The 19,515-nt window shown below is 52.9% G+C and overlaps 2 protein-coding genes across 2 annotated transcripts in view; both read right to left on the bottom strand.

Moving 5' to 3' along the window:
- The window catches only part of CDK16 (cyclin dependent kinase 16), a 12,706-nt gene extending 11,568 nt beyond the window's left edge, over positions 1 to 1,138 (bottom strand). The window contains exon 1 of the mRNA XM_006097142.2: positions 27 to 1,138. The gene's annotated coding sequence lies outside the window, so the exon portion shown is untranslated. The remainder of the gene's footprint in view (positions 1 to 26) is intronic.
- A 1,056-nt stretch (positions 1,139 to 2,194) lies between these two features.
- UBA1 (ubiquitin like modifier activating enzyme 1) overlaps positions 2,195 to 19,515 on the bottom strand; it is a 19,792-nt gene continuing 2,471 nt past the window's right edge. The window contains 26 exon segments of the mRNA XM_023760927.1: positions 2,195 to 2,500; positions 2,663 to 2,763; positions 2,898 to 2,999; positions 3,792 to 3,983; positions 4,111 to 4,203; positions 4,473 to 4,561; positions 5,666 to 5,855; positions 5,971 to 6,045; positions 6,708 to 6,903; positions 7,136 to 7,200; positions 7,912 to 7,957; positions 7,959 to 8,091; positions 8,231 to 8,396; positions 9,764 to 9,919; positions 10,267 to 10,347; positions 10,439 to 10,543; positions 10,670 to 10,846; positions 10,967 to 11,113; positions 11,208 to 11,305; positions 11,819 to 11,951; positions 12,064 to 12,154; positions 12,607 to 12,713; positions 13,657 to 13,791; positions 13,886 to 14,054; positions 14,157 to 14,215; positions 14,337 to 14,453. Coding sequence (XP_023616695.1) covers positions 2,365 to 2,500; positions 2,663 to 2,763; positions 2,898 to 2,999; positions 3,792 to 3,983; positions 4,111 to 4,203; positions 4,473 to 4,561; positions 5,666 to 5,855; positions 5,971 to 6,045; positions 6,708 to 6,903; positions 7,136 to 7,200; positions 7,912 to 7,957; positions 7,959 to 8,091; positions 8,231 to 8,396; positions 9,764 to 9,919; positions 10,267 to 10,347; positions 10,439 to 10,543; positions 10,670 to 10,846; positions 10,967 to 11,113; positions 11,208 to 11,305; positions 11,819 to 11,951; positions 12,064 to 12,154; positions 12,607 to 12,713; positions 13,657 to 13,791; positions 13,886 to 14,054; positions 14,157 to 14,215; positions 14,337 to 14,453 — 3,159 coding nt within the window. The 3' untranslated portion in view covers positions 2,195 to 2,364.

Here is a 19,515-nt window from a genome sequence, read left to right as displayed (position 1 = left end):
GGCGCAGTGGGAAGGAGGGGACTCACCTCGGACTGCGCGTACCAAAGGAGCCGTCCGCCGCGGGAGGGGGCGCGGCCATTGCGCACCCCGCAGGAAATGTGCCGCCAGCCCTGGGACGGCGCCAGGGACGGCTGGAGAGGCTGCTTGGTACTCGGCTACGATCGTGCTAGAAATGTGCTCGTGAGCGGGCAGCAGCTGGGAACCGGCGGACCAGTCACCACCTGCTCCCCCTGCTCCGTCTCACTTGGTACAGCCCCATGATAGCAAATGGGACTGTGGCAAGGAGGAAAAAGACAGAGGAGGCAGCCTTCGTCCCTTGAGGTGCTCTGGGAAGCAGGGGTTTTAAAGGTTCGAGAGAAGATGACTTTTTCTGGGAGAGGCTGCCCGGAGCAGCATTGGCCTTTACCCGCCCAGCAGCTCTCCCTCCCACTTGCCCCCACTCCCACACCGCTAGCTTATTCCCACTGTGACGGTGCGCGGCCCCGCCTTTTGAGGTCGCCCAGCCAATCGGATCTGCTCCCTGGGGTGAGGCAGTGCAAGAATGAAGGGCGTGGCTGAGCCGAGGAGGCGTGGTTTCGCTGCCTACCACACCCCTGCCTGGTTTTCATGGCCAGGGAGGTGGGCCCTCCTTTTTGTTCTGAGCTCCTTTCATTATAGGCCAAATATCCCGCAAGGTGATTGGTCAAAAGAACGTTCAATCAACTTTTGTCCCGCCTTTAACCCTCCCTCCATCCTTTCTCAGCAAGGCCCACGGGGTGGAACCTAGGCTAAGAAAGGCGGACCTTTAAACGGGCAGTACATTACTGCGCATACTTGCGACTTAGGGCTAAAACCGGGGTTTCTCTTCCGCTTCAAGAGAACTTTTATGTTAGCTCCCAGAATTGGTGTTTCCTGCCACCTCTCAACTTATCTTTTTTTGCCCGCCAGAGCCCTGCCCTTGACTCTCCTGGCTCGGGTTTTTTTACTTACTGGGTACCTGTTGTGTCAAAGCATTGCCAGACAGACCTAATCCCTCACCCCTCTGCCTATAAGATTCCCCACCAAGCCCAACTCACAGGACAGCAACCTTCAGCAGGCCTTCCGGGACAACTCTACACTGCACCTCAGTCCAAAGCCAGCTTCACCGCCTGTCCTGGGCTGCCCTTTATGACAGCCCTGCTCACACCAGTTAGTTCTTCAGTAAGGTTTATCCTAGTGGCGATATACCAGACCATGATGGGAGAAGAAACACCGTATTTGACAAGTCTACTGTGGGCTAGTCAGGTCCATGACTTATCTGACCTCATCTCCTACCCTTCTTTCTCTCACTCCACTCCAGCCATACTAATCCCCTAGCTGGTCCTGAATAAAGCCGGCACAATCCAGCCTCTGGGACTTTGCCCTTGCTGTTGTTCCCTTTGTTTGGAATGCTCCTCCCTCAGATAGTCACGGCCTCATCCCCTCACCTTTTCCAGGTCCTTGCTACAATGTCACCTTCATGAAGCCTGCCCTGACTAACCTCTTTAAAAATGTCTACCTGAAGCCCCCTCATTCCAGGTTGTGCTACTCCCAATATCCAGAACTGAGTGAAGGGATGAGGAGTCTGTTTCCAAGTGGCTGGGTGAGGGACAGAGGTATGAGTGGCACCTTAGGCACAAAGAGGCCACATTGGTGCTTTCAACTGTCTGGAGTGTTCAGCCAAGATCAAGGGCAGACAGAGTATGCAGTCCTGTTGGGGGCCTGAGGTGAGCCTCCTATTGCCTACTCTAACCAATCAGCCACCCACAGCTGACTCTTCTCAAAGTTAAGAGGCCTCAGGTCAGATAGACCAGGTGGGGGGCAGGGGAAAGAGACAGGAAGGACGGGGCAGGAAAGGGCCCTTTCCTCTACAGGTGTCCTCAGCTAAACACTTTCATAAGCCCTGCTGACCTAACAATATAGCATGGCAGGGTGTTAGGAGATGGAGAAGGTAGAATTGGAACCCAGCTCACGTAAATTGGATCCTGTTCTCTATGGCCTCACCGGTGCCTCCACTTCTTCCTAAGCAGGGAGGGAAGGAGGAAGAAGGTGGCAATTCCCACATGTTCTCTGCCCAGAAAACAGGCAGCTGGGGGTGGGGTGGTGGTGGTGCTGGGGTTAGCTTTTTGGGTTACCATCTGAACCAGACAGCTCCAGGAAGTCCTTTCCTTCCCTGGAACCAGCAGGACATGCCATGTCCGAGTTAATAACTGTTTATTAGGATTCAAGGTTCTGAACAATGTAGGAAGCAGTGGCAAGAGGGATCAGGTAGGGGGATGAGGGGATACCAGGCATGGCTAGCTGGGCCACTGCCACAAGTCAAATGGGAGCCCTGGCGGGAAGGGCTCTGGAGAAGGGGGCTTGGGGTCAGCGAATGGTATATCGGACGTAGGGGACCTCGACATCCTCGCCGCTCTCGTCGTTGCAGCACAGCTCAAGCACCAGTGCCCGCACATGGCGGCCCAGCTTTCGCTTCGACACACGGCTTACGATCTCTGTCATCCTGGGGGCAGGGGAGCAGAGTGTCAGGGAGGCAGAAGGGAGAGAGAGGGAGGCAGAAGGGAGAGAGAGCGGAAGGGCACATGGGTGGGTGGGGGCCCAGGAGCTGAAGGGTGGTGAACAGGAGTGGGATAGCTGCAAGCTGAGGCTCTGCCACCCAACTCACGGTTGATCCAACCGTTCCTTGAGCTTGGCAGCTGGCATGAAGAAGGAGTAGAGCATCGACACGCCCTGGGACAGCATGGTGATCTCCAATTTATGCTCTGTCTGGAGGAGGGAAGGGGGATGGGCGTGTCACAGGGGTAGACGTGTCACAGGGGTGGACGTGTCACAGGGGTGGACAGGTCAGTCACATGCACACTCCGCCTCTATGTGGGGTAAGAGTGAGGGAGGGGCCTCACCTTGAAGTAGTCAAGGAACTGTTTGAGGGTCATCTCCTCGCCATTAGGCTGCAGCCCCTGTACCTCAAAGCGATCCCACAACGTCCATTCTCGGGTATAGTACTGGGGGACAAGAAGCAGACCAGTGTTATAGGGGTCCAGCCCCATCACTCTCCCCCTCCACTTATGCAGACATGCTAAGCAAGATCACTCTTTTGTCCAAAGCTCTCTTGTGGCTTCCGCCTCACCCTAAGCACTGAAACCTTATGATGGCCATGACCAACAAGGCCCTACATCATTGCAGTCCTCCTCTCTGTTCCTCCCCTCACTCACTGTGCTCTAGCTACTTCTTTCTCAAACATGCCAGGCAGGCAGGCACACTGCTACCCTTACAGAGACTGGTCCCTCTGTCTGAAATGCCCTCCTCCCAGAAGCCTGCATGGTCTGTCTCTCCACGTCCTTCAAGTTTGGACTCAAACTTTGTCTTTTCAGCAAGGTCTTATGTGGCCATCTCACATTTAAAATCCCAAACCCAACCCCTTACCACCCGGTACTCCCAAGTCTTCCTTAGCCTGCTCTATTTTGGGGTTGCTCAAGAAACACTTAAGTGAATTAATAAATGAAGCAAGTAAAAGAACTTAGTAGAGTAAGCACCTAATAAATGCTGGTTGCTATTACTGTACAGTTATTAACAATCTCCTATTAAATGTCCCATCTTTTCTGAGGGCTTCCACAGGTAGAATAACACCAGTGCTTAGCACACAGAAGCTACTCAAAAAAACAAGGGGCACACAAAAGGAGCAGCTACACACTGACAGAAACCTCACCTGGCAAAAGCCTGTGAAGCAAACTAGAGCCAGCTCTAGAGAGAAACACCCCAACCAGAAGCCCACCTCCCCTGATGCAGACCCTCACCTGGTGACGGGGTGCAGGTAGGGGTTCAGAGAAGGCGAAGAAAGGCAGGGCCAAGTTGAGGAAACCATTCTTATAGGAGTCAAGCTTTCGGTGCCCCTGAACCACCTTGTATAGCTCCAGGCACACAAGGCCAACCACAGCTGCTGTGGTTGTGGCGATGGCTGGGATGATTTTCCCTGCAATCAGCTTGCTCTGTGAGGCAGGAGAAATCAAGGAAGGTTGTAGTTGAGGAGGAGGATGCGCCCAGTCTACAGAAGGGATGGAAGGCAGGGAACTCAAGCCTGGGAGGGGGTGACACATCAGGTCTAGATCCCCTCACCTTGTGCCGGTCTGCAGCGGGAATGTCATAGTTCTCTGCCCGGAGGTTGGATGCAGCCACAATGAAGTCGATATGGAAGTTGGTGTCGTCATCCTTTTATGGGCAGGGGGAGTATAGGAAGATAATGAAGATGAGAGGAGGAAGAGGACTCCTGGCCTTTGGGGACACTGCAATTACCTGCTGGGCTCTCTCAGATCACAAAGGCATGGCTGGGAACAGCTATTTGTTCAGGGCCGCATGGAAAGCCTGTGATCCAAGCCCTACAAAGGCCTGGGGCCGCCTCCAGATCCCCAGAGATCTGTCCTGCCCAGCCCATGTGTGCTTAGCCCACCCCTTGCCTGCCCAGGGTCCCCACCCAGCACCTTCTCAAAGTCGATGGGGTACATCTTGAACCCAGGGAGCTTTTCTGGACTAGGCAGTGTCGCCTTGAGCTCCTCTAGACGGCTGTCATCTGCAGGAAGAGAGAAGACACAACAGCTCCTTAGATCCCAAGTCAGGGTCCGCGATGAAAACAGAAGCCCAGGTTGGGGCAAAAGGTTTTCAAATAGAAAAAGGATTTGAAAAGGAAAGCCATCCTGGAGGAGGGGGTAGGGGGAGAGTAAAGCAAGGCAACAGAGCACAAACCTGAAAACAGGAAGGGGGAGGTGGGATAGCAAGATCTCTAGAGATACTGTGGAACTTAAATGATGACACGAGGAGAAAGTGGAGATCCAGGTGGGAGAGCTGGAGATCTCGGGGAGAATGTACAGAGAGGTGGGGAGACATGGAGGAAGAGATGGGGAAGGGGGGATGTAGAAGAAACACGAAGGGGAAGTTGGGGGGAAATATGCAGACATGGATGTAGAGGAATGATATGGAGGGGGAGAAAGAAGGCATGAAAGGGGAGAATAGAGGCATGTAAGAGGTTGAGACAGGCGGGAGATTTTACATACATTTTACAAATACCCCATATACATACAAGAAGAGGGAGTATATGGGTGAAAGTAAATGAAGGAAGTAAAGAGAAGATAAGAAAAAACATACAGAGAGGAACATGTAGGGATATATATTTGGAAAGGAAGATGGGAGATGACGAGAGACAAGACACACGGAGAGTAAGGGGGGAGATGGAAGGAAAATGCAGGGGCAATAACGTAGCTACAGACACATTACCTCTGGAGGGAGACAGATGGAAGGGAAGGGTACCTGGATAAATACATAGATCAAGGGTCAGCAAACTAAGGCCAAGGGACAAAGGTCATTGGTGGATATGTATCTCCCCCCCTCCATAAAAAGATCAAGAGGAAACAACACTTTTTTTTTCAAGGTGGATATGCGTGGAACAAGAAAAATAAACAGCTAGCTCTCCTGAGGGCTAGCGAGTGGTAAGGGAGAGGGAGTAAAGGAGAATTTGCCCTAACCAACCCTCTTCGTTTCAGAAAGGGAGGCTCAAAGGCAGGTGTGGGGGAAGCCTCAGGCTTGGAGTCGCAGAGCAGAGCCAGGGGCAAGGACCGGTGGGGAGGCTGAGCTGGGCAGGGGACAAGTAGGATGGTGACTCCTAGCCAAAAACTCTCACCAACAGAGGCACTGGCGCTCTGCAGCTCCTGGTCAGAGACGTGGATCTTGACGCCAGACTTGGGGGTGAACTCGGGGACCTGAACAGACTGTAAGAGGGTGGCCACAGCAGCTCGGTCCTGAGAGCCTCCCAGTCCATAGGTCTGGGCAAAGAGGTTAGCGGCAGCCATCACGTAGTCCAGATGCAGGGGCTAGGAGAAGGCAGGGCGCAGAAGGGAGAGCACATCAGCCCTCATCTGGGGAGTCTCTGCCTCCTTCTCACCCACCCACCCACTGACGCTAGGAGACCCCAGGGAGGAGACTTACATTGTTGACATCAAAAGTCAGTGGGTGTGGACATCGTTTGGGTCCAGACCAGAAGGGAGCTCCTGAGCTTGTGAGCTAAGGGAGTAGAGATTTTTGAGGAGCAGGACTGAGAGTGGAGGCCTCTTTAAAATCCTAACTCCTCACCGTGGCCCTGGATGGGCCCTGACCCACTACAGCTTGGCACGCACAGGGTCCTGTAGATGGAAGTTCCAATGCCAGGCTGAAGCAGGGACCTCGTTGAAAAAATTACCACCAATTCCTGGGCATTTGCTTTGTGCAAGACACACAGGCATTCAATTAACTTTCATGGATTGCCAAACACTGTACAAACTTAGTATCAGTAAATACCAATAAGTCCTCACAAAAATCCCCACAAAAATCCCCACCAAGTAGGTGCTATTATCTCTACTTCACTGAGGAGGAAACCGAGGTGCAGAGAGGTTATGTGCAAATGGAGCTGGGGTTTGAATCCAGATTTCTGCGCTCTCAACTCCAAAACTTCTCCCCCATAATCCCTATAGCCCTGGAAGTCGGTATGACTCAGCCCACAGCACAAGTAAGGGAAACAAAGTCTCCTGCTCAAAGGAAAGGGAATGGAAAAAACAAGCTCCCCATGCCTTGGGGCACCTGCCACAGTTGGACTAATGACCGGGAGGAGCCACGTGGTTGGGGTGGGGAAGCCCACAGCAGGTTCTTATTTCAGATTTTGCCAAACAGACCTGGCAAGTGGGCATTACCTGGTCAGGAGGGAAGTTGTGCAGCAGCTGCCGGATGTTGTTAGAGTACTGGGTGTGCCAGTGGTGGCAGGCCCAGGTCACACAGTCGGCCCAGGTCTGTGGCCGCTGCAGCAACAGGCTGCGCTGCAAGGCCTCCAGCACCTCCAAGGGTTGGGTGCCCGCCAGCCGCAGAGTCCGCTCCACAAACTTGGGGTCTCTATCAGGAATTGGAGTGGTCAAAGTGGCAGGATTACATAGCAGCCCTAGAGTGGGCTCCAGGGCAACCCCACTTTTTCCTCAGAAAGCTAGTCCTGACCCGCAGTGGTATGAAGCCCAAGCATTCACTAGTTCACGTGAAGTTTCCCTGGTGCTGGGTGTTACTGAGGAAAGCAGACAGGATGCCTTGGCTGGTAGGCAGGGGAAGGAGCAAGGGGGCATTTGGTACATACGTGAGGTATTGGTTGACGTTTTCTGCTGGCTGCTTGAAGAGGCCTTCAAACTCATCCCGAGCCCACTGCAGTCAGAGCAAACGAATTACTGGGGGGCAATGGCTGACAAAGTAGGTTTCCAGAGACATTATAGAAAGACCATCAGTGAATAAATCAAATACGAAGAACACTGCTCTGGGAGAAGGAAAGCCCCTCAAACACTGCTCCTAAACTTCCCCACTCTCCCACCCCTAGCACCTCAACTTAGAAACCAATGGTTACAATAGTGAATGTAACCACTTAAAAATGAAAAAAAAAAAAGTATTCCTAAGCTTCCTGTACCTTACTTGATGTTAATCCTCAATAAAAAAAAAAAAGTCAAGGTTGAGACTTTGTATGTGGAAACACATCCTCCCTTTGCAGAAGCATACTGAAGTATCAGGGAGTGCAGTGTTGTGATGTCCATGACTTATGTCAGCACAAAGAAAAAAACACATAAATCTAAGCAGAAAATGTGACAAAACAGGAACAACTATTAGATCTAGGTGACAAGTGGTATTTGAGTTCACCATACTACTCTTTATACTTGTTCACATGCTGAAAAAAATTCTAAGATAAAAGCTAAAAAAAAAAAGAACAAACCATGCTAAAAATCTAGGCTGCTGGATAAGAAGTGAGGGACGAAGGTTTGGAGAAAAAGCACATCTTGTACTTAGACTTGCGACACCTCAAGGCCAGGGCCCTGGATGCCGAGAGGCAGGGTGCTGACTCCCTTCCCTCACCCCCCAGCTGATCACCTGCAGGGTGTGCTCGATAGCGTTGGGGAAGTTCTTCAGCGTGCACAGGCGGGTCCTGGCTAGAGCTGTACGACTCTGTCAGGAAGGGGATCACCACCTGCACGTTGCCCTTGGTGCCCAATGTGCCCGACTCCAGCAGTGGCTTCCGGTAGTACACACAGCGGCGGTCCATGTACATGCCTGGGAGCGGGAGGGAGGGACATTAGGAGAGGACAGAAAGGCACCCCAGGCACCCCTCACACACACACACACACACACACACACACACACACACACACCACCATCTGCCCTTGACCTCCTCACCCGCCTCTAAACTTACGGGCATCCACGTTGTCCAGGGCATTGGCCACCCCATCCAGGTTTTGAAAGAAATCGTCGTCATAGATGCGCTCTGTGTCAGGACCCACACGGTTCTGGTGGCTTATCACCCGGATATGCGGATTCATCTGGCGCACAGCCGCAGCAGCGGTATCAGACTTTAACTTCTGGCAAGGGTGAGGGTGGGAATGGGGAAACAGAACTCAGTTATTCGTGCATTCACCAAACCAACCTCAGGAGGCTCCCTGGTTTAGCAGGAAACAGTCCATGACATTGCCACATGGCTGGGGCTGTGATGAATGTGGCAGGGACTCAGTGGAAAGGGAAGCAGTGACCAGACACCGACTGGAGACAACAGGTGACCCATCTGGTCTTTTGCCTACCCAACATCTATTATTCTTTCAGGTAACAGTACCCAGGGTTAGGGTACACCCCCCCCCCCAAATAAAACAGGATGTAAGCACACAGATAAGCAGGATGCTCTCAAAGCCCCAAGTCAGGTCCTGTCCCTCCTCTGCTCATAACTATACCCCAGAACCCACCTCCACTGAGGGTCAAAGGAGCTGACCCACTTCCTCTATTTCATCTCCTACTACCCTCCCACTCTGGATCATGGCCTGGGCACTATCCTGCTCCCTAATACCCTTCGAGTCTGCAGACCCTTCTTCAACCACAGTGATCAAAACTGCAAACCCATGTTTTGCTATTTCCTTTGCACTGCATTTGTCGTGAACTATAAACGACCTTGTCCCCCACAGAAGGCTTCCCAGCTAGATCCCTGTATAACCCAGCTCCCATGTGCGTAGAGAAGAGTGACCTAGCAGGCGTAAAGCACTCCCCGAGGAAAGGCCTGCTTGGAAGGCTGGCCCTTGGCTGGCACCTGGGAACTTGGACTTGGGGGGAGTTCTCACCATTCCTGATAAGGAGGCTCTGTGCACCTAGACTACCTATGCAAACAACGTGGTTTGTGCCCAACACCTGCTTTCCTTCTGGAAGTCTGCAACTTGGGTATGTGCCCAGCAGAGGGTGCCTATGTGACCAGCCCACAGTAAAAACCGGGGGTGCTGAGTCTCTAAAAAGCTCCTCTGGTTGACAACATTTCACATGTTGCAACTGGCTACTGGGGGGGAATTAAGCGTGTTCTGTGCGACTCCACTGGGAAAGGAGACTTCACCCCAGTGCCCTTTCCCTTTGCTGATGTTACTCTGCATTCTTTGGTGGAAGAATTCACAGCTGTGAATATGACTGACTATATGCTGAGTCCTGTGAGTTCTCTCAGTGAGTCACTGAACTTGGGGGTAGTTTGGAAGACTCCCAACTCACTGTCCCAACAGCACTGATAAGAGGTCAAGGGGAAAAAAACAGATGAAAAATTATAGATTCAATGAAGGTTACTCAAATAAATGTTTGTTGAATGAGTGACAGAGAGAAGAAACTGAAGGAAAGAAAAAGGCGGAAAGGCCTCCTTTCCAGAATGGGAACAAAGAACAGGAGGAATGTTGAGATGAAAAAGCACCCCCCCTCCTCAACTTACCGTAACATCCCAGGGCCGGAACAGAAACTGTCTGTTCAGATTTGACTTCTCAATGGTGTCCATGTCTGTGACTACAATTTCTCCACCATCCCCACAGCCCAACCCAATCATGGTGAAGTTCTTAAGCAGCTCACAGCCAATGGCTCCAGCACCCACCTAGGAAGCAGCCAAGAGACAGAGCCTGGTTAATGCAGACTAGCTTAGAGTCACCCATCATTCCTCACTCCCTCCAAAGACAGCAGGAGCCTGGATGAAGGTCTAGTGCCACATACTTAAGTCCCAGGGCTGTACGAAATAACCAACCAGTCATGTGAGGGAGGCAGCACCAGAGGGGGGTTAACAGAAGGCTGCACTAGGCTTTCCCTCAAGATAGATAACAGCAAAAGGCATGTGATAGAGGTATAAGAACCAAAAGACCCTCCCTCAGAAGACAGGAGACCCCTGAAGAGATGGCCACAGGCCAGGAGAGGTGAAGGGACAAGGTGTCCAGGGGGGTCACTCACCAGGAAGTACTTTTGTTTGCCCAGTTTCTCTTGCATGTCTGAGCCAAATACGGCCACCTGCCCATCATAACGGTTCTGGCGCTGGGGAATGAGAAGGGAAGAGGGTCAAAGGGGGGCCTTACCAGAAATGATCCCCCCAGTGGTGCCTTCCCCATGGGCCACACTCACATACCGGGAGGCACTTGTCCTCTGTGAGGGCCTCTTTGTCCTCAGGGAGACACTCCAGGGCATCAAAGTACAGCCATTGCATGATGGGCATAAACTTCCCAGAGCAGGCCTGGAAATCGGGGAAGAGAGGGAAAGTGGTCAGTGGTTAATGCGGGCAAAACATAGAATAGCAAGTGATGGAGTCAGGGAGGTGCCTGGCCCATCCCCAACCCTGCCATTCTCCACCCATGCTGACCTTCATGACCTCTTGGGCAGCCAGGCCCCCAATGAAGGCATTGATGGGTGCCAGGTCCCCAGCAGCCACATATGCCAGCTTCCGGATGAGGTCCTCATCCAGACTCTCCTGCTGCACTCCTGGCAGGGCTCGAGCATTCACTGCCTGGGCTAAGGCCACCAGCTCCGTGGCATCCTCCTGGTGGGGCAGAATGAACCAAGAATGCACCTATCAGACCGCTGTGGGTAAGGGTGGAGAGGCAGAGAGGCATGGTGGGCCTTCAGTGCCAAGGTCACCTGCCCTGGCTCATCCACCCACCTTATTGTGGGGCCGAGGGGGCTGGCCGTGCTGAGCACAGAACTGGTGAAGGGCCTGGAAGCCAATATGCAGCTGAGCAGGGCGGGAAAACTTGGCGAAGTCCGTCATCACAAAGTCAGGCTCTACCAGAGAGGCCAGCAAAGATTTCTGTGGGAGGCAGGACATCAGAACCAGAAGAGAGGAATGGAGAACCTGGAAATGTCCAGAACCACCCCTACAGCCCCTGACCCTCCACACTCACAAAGCTGATCTTCTTAGGTACTTTGACCTGACTGACGATACCGCCACGGATATAGTCAGAGAAGTTGGAGGTGTCACAGATACTAAAGGTGTAAGGACCTATGGGAGATGGGGAAGCTGTCAGGCTGCCTACCCTCCCGAAAAGCCACAACACCCACAAGCTAAGGAAAAATCCACTAATGACCTAGCTCAGACATCAGGAACCATCTCTCCTCCACCCCAGGTCCCACTTGGACATCAGAAACCATCTCCCTTCTGCCCTAGATCCAGCTCTGAGCCCACAAGACCCCGTGTCCCTGACCCCAAGTCTACACTGGAAGACATTCCCTTCTCCCTGTCCAAATCAGCTCAGACACGAGGGGATCCTTTGATCTGCTCTGTTCAAGTACCAGAGACCTTTCCCCCTCGGCATAAATACCAGGGACCTATTCTCCCGGGATCAGCTCCGACACAAGATAGCACCTCTCCCCCATGCCCACCAGCTGTGACTGGACCCCTAGGGTCTGTTTCTGGTTCAACTCAGCCACTCAGACTATTTCTGGTTCAACTCCTCTTGCTCGGAGTCCAGGGACACACCTCCTATCTTCCAATTCCCCAACGGCCCTAGCTTACCCAGGACTTTGATCTCCATGGGCTGATTTCCGTTGAGTTCAACCATGCCCTGTACTTCTGAAAAGGAGACAAAGTCGCCACTCTCAAACCCGTGCCGGGCCTCGTCCAGGCAGGTAACCACACCAGGGTTGTCCTGGTTAAAGGAAGAATGAGTCTTCAGAGGCACGCTTAGGGTAACAGGGGCAGACAAGAAGGCCCGCTACTGCCCATCTGCCTGCCAGGACCCCTGAGGCTGGTCTCCTCACCTTGGTAATCATAGAAACCATAGCACTGAGTGGCTGTTCCCCATTGGAATCAGTGAGGATCATTTCCTCTCCAAAGTCACAGAAGAGTTGCCTGTAGAGGGGACAACAGGGCTGATGCCTGAGTTCCATGCAGAGGGGGACCCCATATGTCCCTCAAAATGCTGCAAATACTTGCTGAGCAAACTCAGCCCATCCCTGTGGGAATTGGACGGCGTTCTTGCCACATGGGGAGGTGAACACACAGAATCTAAAACCCAGGTAGCTGCCCTGGCCAGTGCCCTGGCCAGTTTGGCTCAGTGGACAGAGCATCAGCATGTGGACCAAAGGGATGCAGGTTCAATTCCGGTCAAGGGCATGCACATGCAGGAGGCAACCAATCGATGTGTTTCTCTGTCTTTCCCTCTCTCTAAAAATCAATGGGGAAATATACTCGGGTGAGGAAATAAATATGTAGATAAAACCTGGGTAGCTGAGGGCAGTGAGAGCTTGGGGGTCTTGACCTGGGCCTGGTAGGGGTTGGGGGAAAAGGGTAGGGACACTCACCCAAACAGGCCTCGTGTGTCTGCCACCACCAGCTTAATGCCACGACTGTGACAGAACTCACCCACCAGGAGCTGGTCTTCCAGGGGGGTGTTGGTGAGGACCACCACCTGTGGACAGGCAGAGAGGCAGAGGCTCAAAGGTGGGAGTAATGGAGGAAGGTTGGTGGGAGGGTCAGGGAGGGCTTTGAAGGCTTTGCTGGTTCAGCTCTTTCAGACAGAGTATCTATCTACTATGTATCAGACTTAGAGCAGGCGAAAAGGTGAAACTCAAGAGAAATCGAATCCCTAGAGCACACCAGGCAAGGTAAGGAGGCAGCTGGGAAGACAGTCTGGAGAACATCTGACTCATTCATTTGCCAACACCCACTGCTGCCTGCCTACAACCCTGCCATGCCCTGGGAGATGCAGAAGAGGTAAAACTGTCCCAGCCAAAGTCTGAGCTCACTCCTACCACACCCACTCGCTCCCAATTCTCAAGACAATGCCTACTCAGCCAGGATCCTTGGGATTTTGCTCTCTGCCTGAATGAGCACTCTTCCCCACCAGGGTGAACTACCCCTACACCTCAGGGTTCCATGGCGGTGTGTCCTGGCTGCCGGGACACCCCGGGGCAGAGTCTCAGCTCCCAAGGTTCCTCTTTCTGGCCCGAGTTTTTATTTAACAAACAACCAGATGGCCCTTATCATGTGCCAGCTGCTATTCTAAGTGTTTAGCCCTCACAAAAACTCTATGAGGTTGGTTTTACTACCACTCCTGAGTCTACAAACAGGAAAAAGTAAGGCACAGATTAAGTGACCTGCCTGAGGTCATACTAATAGAAGCAGAGATTCACACCAAGGCAGTCTGGCTCCTGTATGCGCTCTGTCCACGTGCCCCCCCTCCCCCCGCCCCAAGGCAGGTCTAGGATCTAAAATCCTGCCTGCATCCCCTAGATGCACCACCAGCATGAAACCCGGCACATGGCCAGTCCATTAAAAACACTGGACAAATGAACACACCAGAGATGGGCTCTGAGAGAATTGGGCAGGAGGCTGGGCTGTGCCTGAGGTACCTGAAAGCCACTAAGGAAGTCCTCAACGAGGGGGCCAGTGTAGGCACTGACAGGCACGTAGCTGTTGAGCTCAGCGAGGCGGGGCTGGGAGACCTCAGCCCGGTTTTTACCAATGTCCTCCTCCCGCAGGTAGAACTGCAAAGTAGAGTGGGGGGGGGGGGGGGGATGAAGTGAAGTGGCTGTGGAGCCTGGGACCTTGGCAGGGAGGAAAGGGATCAGGAAGAGGTACCTGGGAGGAGAGGTCAGACCACTGGGCAGTGCCTTGGTCATGGAGGGTGACGGCCTTGACCCCACCAAGGATGATGTTTTTGGCAATCTCCACGCCCAGACCCCGAAGGCCTGATACCAGTACGCTGGATGTCTGCAGCCGTTTCATTGCCTCATGGCCCAACACGTATCTGCCAGGTGAGGGGGGCAAGCAGGGTCAGGGCCTGGCCCTCCTGACCACATCCTCTCAGAGCCCCACCCCCACCTCTCTGTCCAACCTAGGCCCCACTTACAGTTGCCGGGAGTAAAGACCCTCATCTATGTCTGCTTCATTGCCGTTCTTTGCCATTCCCTAGGGATAGAGGGCAAGAACAGGGTCAAGGAAACACGAAGGTGTAGGGTACGGACAGTGATACAAAATATATTCCCACCACCACCACCCCACCTGCCAGTTCCAGGAAGAAGACACTCACGTTGGTTGGCACCGAGGACACTTCAGACAATACAGAGTGGGCAGGGGAACAGTTAGAACCCGGCTTTGGATCAGGCCCGGACACGCGACGTTTCTTGGACAGCGGCGAGCTGGACATCTGGATGGAAAAACGAGGGTCAGGTGGGCCTGATGAACATGTATGTGTCTGTTGATTAGTGGCGACTATAGGGGAAGGGAAGACTTAAGGGCTAGTATCTCCAGTTTACAGGAGGAGACAGGTACAGAGAGGTGAGGCGACTTGTCCAAGGTCACACAGCTATCAGAGCTAAGATCTGAACCCAGGTGGTCTGGCTTGCAATCCATGCTGCTGATCACCAGGTCACTGGCCTTTCTCCCCAGTCTAGTATAGTGAGGCAGACACCACTCCTAAGGCGAAAGGAATAACAAGAATGTGCTTCTGGGGAAGTCAGAGGAGGGATAGAGATTAAGATCAGTCTGCCACTCCTTATCAGATCACATTTAACCTCTATGACAGTGGTTCTCAACCTTCCCAATGCCGTGACCCTTTAATACAGTTCCTCATGTTGTGGTGACCCCAATTTCATTGTTACAAATTGAACATAATTAAAGCATAGTAATTAATCACAAAAACAATATCTAATGATATATGTGTTTTCCGATGGTCTTAGGCGACCCCTGTGAAAGGGTCGTTCAACCCCCAAAGGGGTCGCGACCCACAGGTTGAGAACCGCTGCTCTATGAGCTCAGTTCCCTCACCTGTAAAATCGGGTTGATAATACCACTTACCTACCCCCATGGAGTTGTTGAGAAAGAACACAGACCAGAGAGCCTGGCCCAGAGCAGGTGGGTAAGAACGAGCAGCCATTCTTCTCTCCCTTAACCCTGGTGACAGGGGTGTGGGAGGGAAACATGGCTTGGACATCCATCAGGGTGGCATGATGGCACAGAACCCAGTTCCCAGAGGGGCTAAGGGAGGAGTTTTACAAAGTCCACCCCCTCCCCTTCCTCCCCGCATAGCTCTGGGAGACACCCAGGCCAGTAAGTTGGCAGGGAGAGAAGACAACCCCCCACCCCAGCCTTGTCTTCACAGAGTCCCTTAAGCAGGTTAACAACGGTAAGGGTAAGTGCTTATTAGAGCCCTCCCCCGGCTAAGCATCATACTAAGCACTTTATTCTCAGGGCACCCTCATGCGGGTGGGACTACTATCAGGAACATTCCAAACTCCCACTGAAGGGGGGAAAAGTCACACAGGGATGTGTGGTGACTTGACTGAGGTTCCCACAGAGGATGACCAAGCTGGACCCAGACCAAGATCTGCTATGCCTGAGCCCAGGCTGCCTCCCAGTGTGATCAGGTTGAGCATCTTTGCCAGACAAATGGGAAAACCTGAGGTTATAGGGCAAGTTAACTTGCCAAGTGTCACACACTGGGTGCCAGAGACAGAACAATACAGACAGCTGTGGAAATGAAACCTGGGGGCGGGGCCGGTGACTGGACGCAGACGCGGGAGAATCATTTCCCCTGCCCTCTAAGGCTCCCGAGGGGCCGGGCCGTTCTAACACACAATCACTACCCCTGCTGCACGTAAAATTCCATCTTAACACTTGTCACACTCTAGCGCTAAGCAAGATGACAGGAGCTCCCTCCTATCTACCCAGGACTTGCTGCCTGTTAGTCGGAGAGTAAAGGGCTTTGTCTAATCCTAACAATACCCAAGGACCCAATAACCTTATGCCCACATCACAAAGAAAACAAAGGCCAATCACCTGCCCAGAGCTTTGTGGGACTGTTTGCCAAATGCTTCCTGGGGGAATATAACCAGGACCCAGCGCTGAGGGATGAGGGAGAAGCCAGAAGGCGGGAGACAGGCAGCTATGTTACTAGGAATGCTACCAACCAACCGAGGTAGGAAGAGATGTGGTGAATTAGGGAGAAAAGGCAAGTCATATTTTTCCATTTACTGACTCTCTGACCTGGGGATCTTATTTCCTCTGAGCCCCATTTTCTCCAAAAGTGGGGACAAATGGAAATATCCTCAAGGGGCTGCTGGGAAGGTTAAGAAAAATCAAGTTCTGTGGGCAGAACTCAGTGATCTGAGCACATAAGCAAGCTCCTCCCTTGGCACATGCAGTGGCCTGCATTACTTAACTCCTTGCCTTGTCACTGGTTTGCCAGTTTGGGACACACCATCGCCCAGCTCACTAAATCAGAGATGATCGAGGGCCTGAGAGATCTTTAGTTTCTTCAGCTTCTACCTCTGGACCCCTCATGCTAGCAGCAAGGGCCTGAGCAGGTTTTGGTTCATTGTTCGAGAGTGAATGTCAATTGCAGAGGTTTGAAACAGGCCAGTCTCAAGGCAAGCAGAAGGGATCTGGGCAGAAACCCCAGGGAGGAGCTAAAGATCCCCCACCCCCAACACAAAATTGATATCCTTTCTCCCTCAACATATGCTCAGACTGCAAACACTATCAACTGTGCAGCAAAGCTGAACTGGGGACTCAAGAGTTTCAGAACTTGCCTGAGGTCTCCATACTGGTGATTTTGAAGCCTGCACATTCTCTACCACTCAAACCAGAGAAGGTCTGAGGTAGGAGTTCTGGAGCAGGTTTGAGAGAGGGCAGGCACAGGGTGAGGTTATTAGGATGAACCTAGGGCACAGGATGCTGGGGCCTGTTAAGCCTCCTAGGAGGGATTAACTGACAAGTCCCTAGGGGCATAAAAGAGAGGAGTCAGGAGGCAATTGTCTGAGTCCGGGGAGGCTCAGAGGGAGGGGATGTTAGAAGCCCTGGGGCCAGGTGGGATGGGGCAGGCCAGGTTGGTAAGACTCAGATTTTTGAAAAGGGAGCTTTAGGGTAGGGCCAAGAAATTACACTGGAGGTCCCTAGAGGCTACAAGAAGCTGCTCGGGTAATCAATGGGGGATTCTGGGGCCACCAGAGGCTGCAGGAAAATGCTAGGGTCTGGGGGGAGGGGTATTTTCCATCAGGAGGACGCTGGGGTCCTGAGGTTCTTTTGGGGGGCAGGTGGCAGAGAGAAATCTTTGATAAAAAATAAGGACTTGCAAAGAAAAAGGATAGGGGCTTTCAGGGGGAAAGGTGTCTTTGACATCTATGCCAGAGTCCCAGGAGGGTAAGAGGGTGGATGCTGAGGCCCAGGGTGGGGCTGGGAAGGGATTTCTGCTGGAGCACAAAGGCCTTGTTTAGATCTCATCGATAGAGGCTAGGCTAGGGATCGAAACTTCTCTGAGGGGGTAGAAAGGAGAGGCTGAGCCCAGATAGTTCTGGGCCTAAAAAGTTCAGTCAGCAGATATTGGCTATGTCACCAAGTGGGGTTGGGTTTCTCTGACTGATTATGTGGGATCCTATGGAGGCTTGGAGAGTAGAGGCTGAGAAGGGGGCTTTCTACTCTCCTGGGGAACAACTGGGACTGCTGAGGGAAGGGACATCTGACCATGATGTGGGGTCCTATGAAACTGAAAATGAAAGCTGAGGGCCTCTGACGGAAGATGGTGTAGACCTCGAAAGGTTCTAAGGGGAGATTCTGGAGCCTGATGGGAGGTTAAGGGATCTGTAAGAGAAGCTGGAATGCTGGTCTGCTTCTGAAGGCAGAGGTTGAGTGAAAAAGGGTGGGGTTTGAGAGGCAAGTCTCTGGTGGAGGGGGCTAGGAGCCAACAGGGTCTGCAAGGGCAGATGCTGGCACGGGGATCTCTGATGGAGGATTATGTGTCTAAGCAGATCCTCTCTGGTGCCTGGTCCCCTGGGAGGCTCTGAGGGAAGATACTGGGGGTTAGGTGTATCCGATGGGGGAGATGCTGATGCCTTCAAGGGGTTGTCTCTGAAGAGAACACTGGTGTCATGAAAAAGGAGGCATTCCTTTATAGTAGAGATGGTTTCTAGGAGCAGGTTCTAGAAATTGAAAGGAATCTCTAAAGACAAATGCTGAAGGGACCCTCTGAATAGAAGTGCTGGGTTCGGGCCAGGGTCGGGTCGGAAGACCTGAGATGTGGAAGCGGGGTCTCCGACACGAAGGCCAGGCCCAAATGGCCTTTCATAGGGTCGAGTCCCCTTGGAAGCTCCGAGGGTAGACTATCTACGTTGTGTGTGGCGGGGTGTCTGACAGAAGATGCCGGAGAAGGAGCTCAGAAATGAAAGCCTTTGAACCCTCCCTCCCCAGGGTCTGACCCCTCTTGGAAGCTTGCGAGGGCAAATAATGACGGTCTACGGGTGTATGAAGGGAGATTCTAGAGAAGGTCTGTTAATCCTTGGCTGGTCCCTTATGGGAAATGTCGGCCCCGCCCCAAGATCTGTGCCCCTCTACGGATCCCCAGCATCCCAGTCAGCACAGTCCGCCCCAACGTCGGCCGGGCCCAGCGCCGGCACGCTCCCCTCCCATGCATCCCGAAACCCCTGACAAGGCGCTGAGAGCAGCCATTCGTTACCAATGCCGGTTCCCCGGGTCGCGCCGCCGCCAACTCCTCTAGGAGCCGAAACCGAGCTCGGCCGCCACCCTGCTTCTCCTCCTCCCCGCTGTCTGGGCCGCTAAGAGTCGCCGCCGCCTGCGCCGCCTTCTCCTCCCCCGGCTGGAGTGGCTGTGCTCGTCCCTGCCACCTCCCTTAACTCAGCAGCCGACACAAGATGGCGGCCGTTGAGCGCGAGGCCGGAACAAAACCTTCGGCCCCACCCCCAGGAACCCGGATGCAAGTAGACCGCGCCCATTTTGGTCCCTGCCGGTCTGTGACTCATTCAAAGAGGACTAGCTCCACCTGGTGGCCACGATGGCACGAACTCGGAAAACAGGTAGGAAAACAGGTAAATCAGACCACGCCCCATTAAACCTGAATAATGAATATATTGCCGTTGCCATGGAAACCAAGAAAGGGCATCAAACACACACTTCCGGATCATGAATTATGCATGAAGCCGGGTGGTTGGTTGACTAACACCCGGCAACCAGAAAGTCAATGTTAAAACATGAGGCCACGCCTCGCTGCTCATGAATAATGAATGAACTTGCAGCAGCCTGGAAGCCAAGGAGACCGAGGCCACATCTTTCATGAATAATGCACCAATCCCGGTGGGCTGGAACAAAAGGGGCAGGTCCGCCCTATTGCTTCATTTAACACCCCGCAAGCAGGGAAATAGGGCTACTACAGGGAAAACACCACACACACACACACACACACACACACACACACACCT

Source organism: Myotis lucifugus, unplaced genomic scaffold, assembly GCF_000147115.1.
Source record: "Myotis lucifugus unplaced genomic scaffold, Myoluc2.0 scaffold_196, whole genome shotgun sequence".
NCBI lineage: Eukaryota > Metazoa > Chordata > Mammalia > Chiroptera > Vespertilionidae > Myotis > Myotis lucifugus.
Note: the sequence above shows the minus strand (reverse complement) of the source record. Positions and strands in the feature narration are given on the sequence as shown.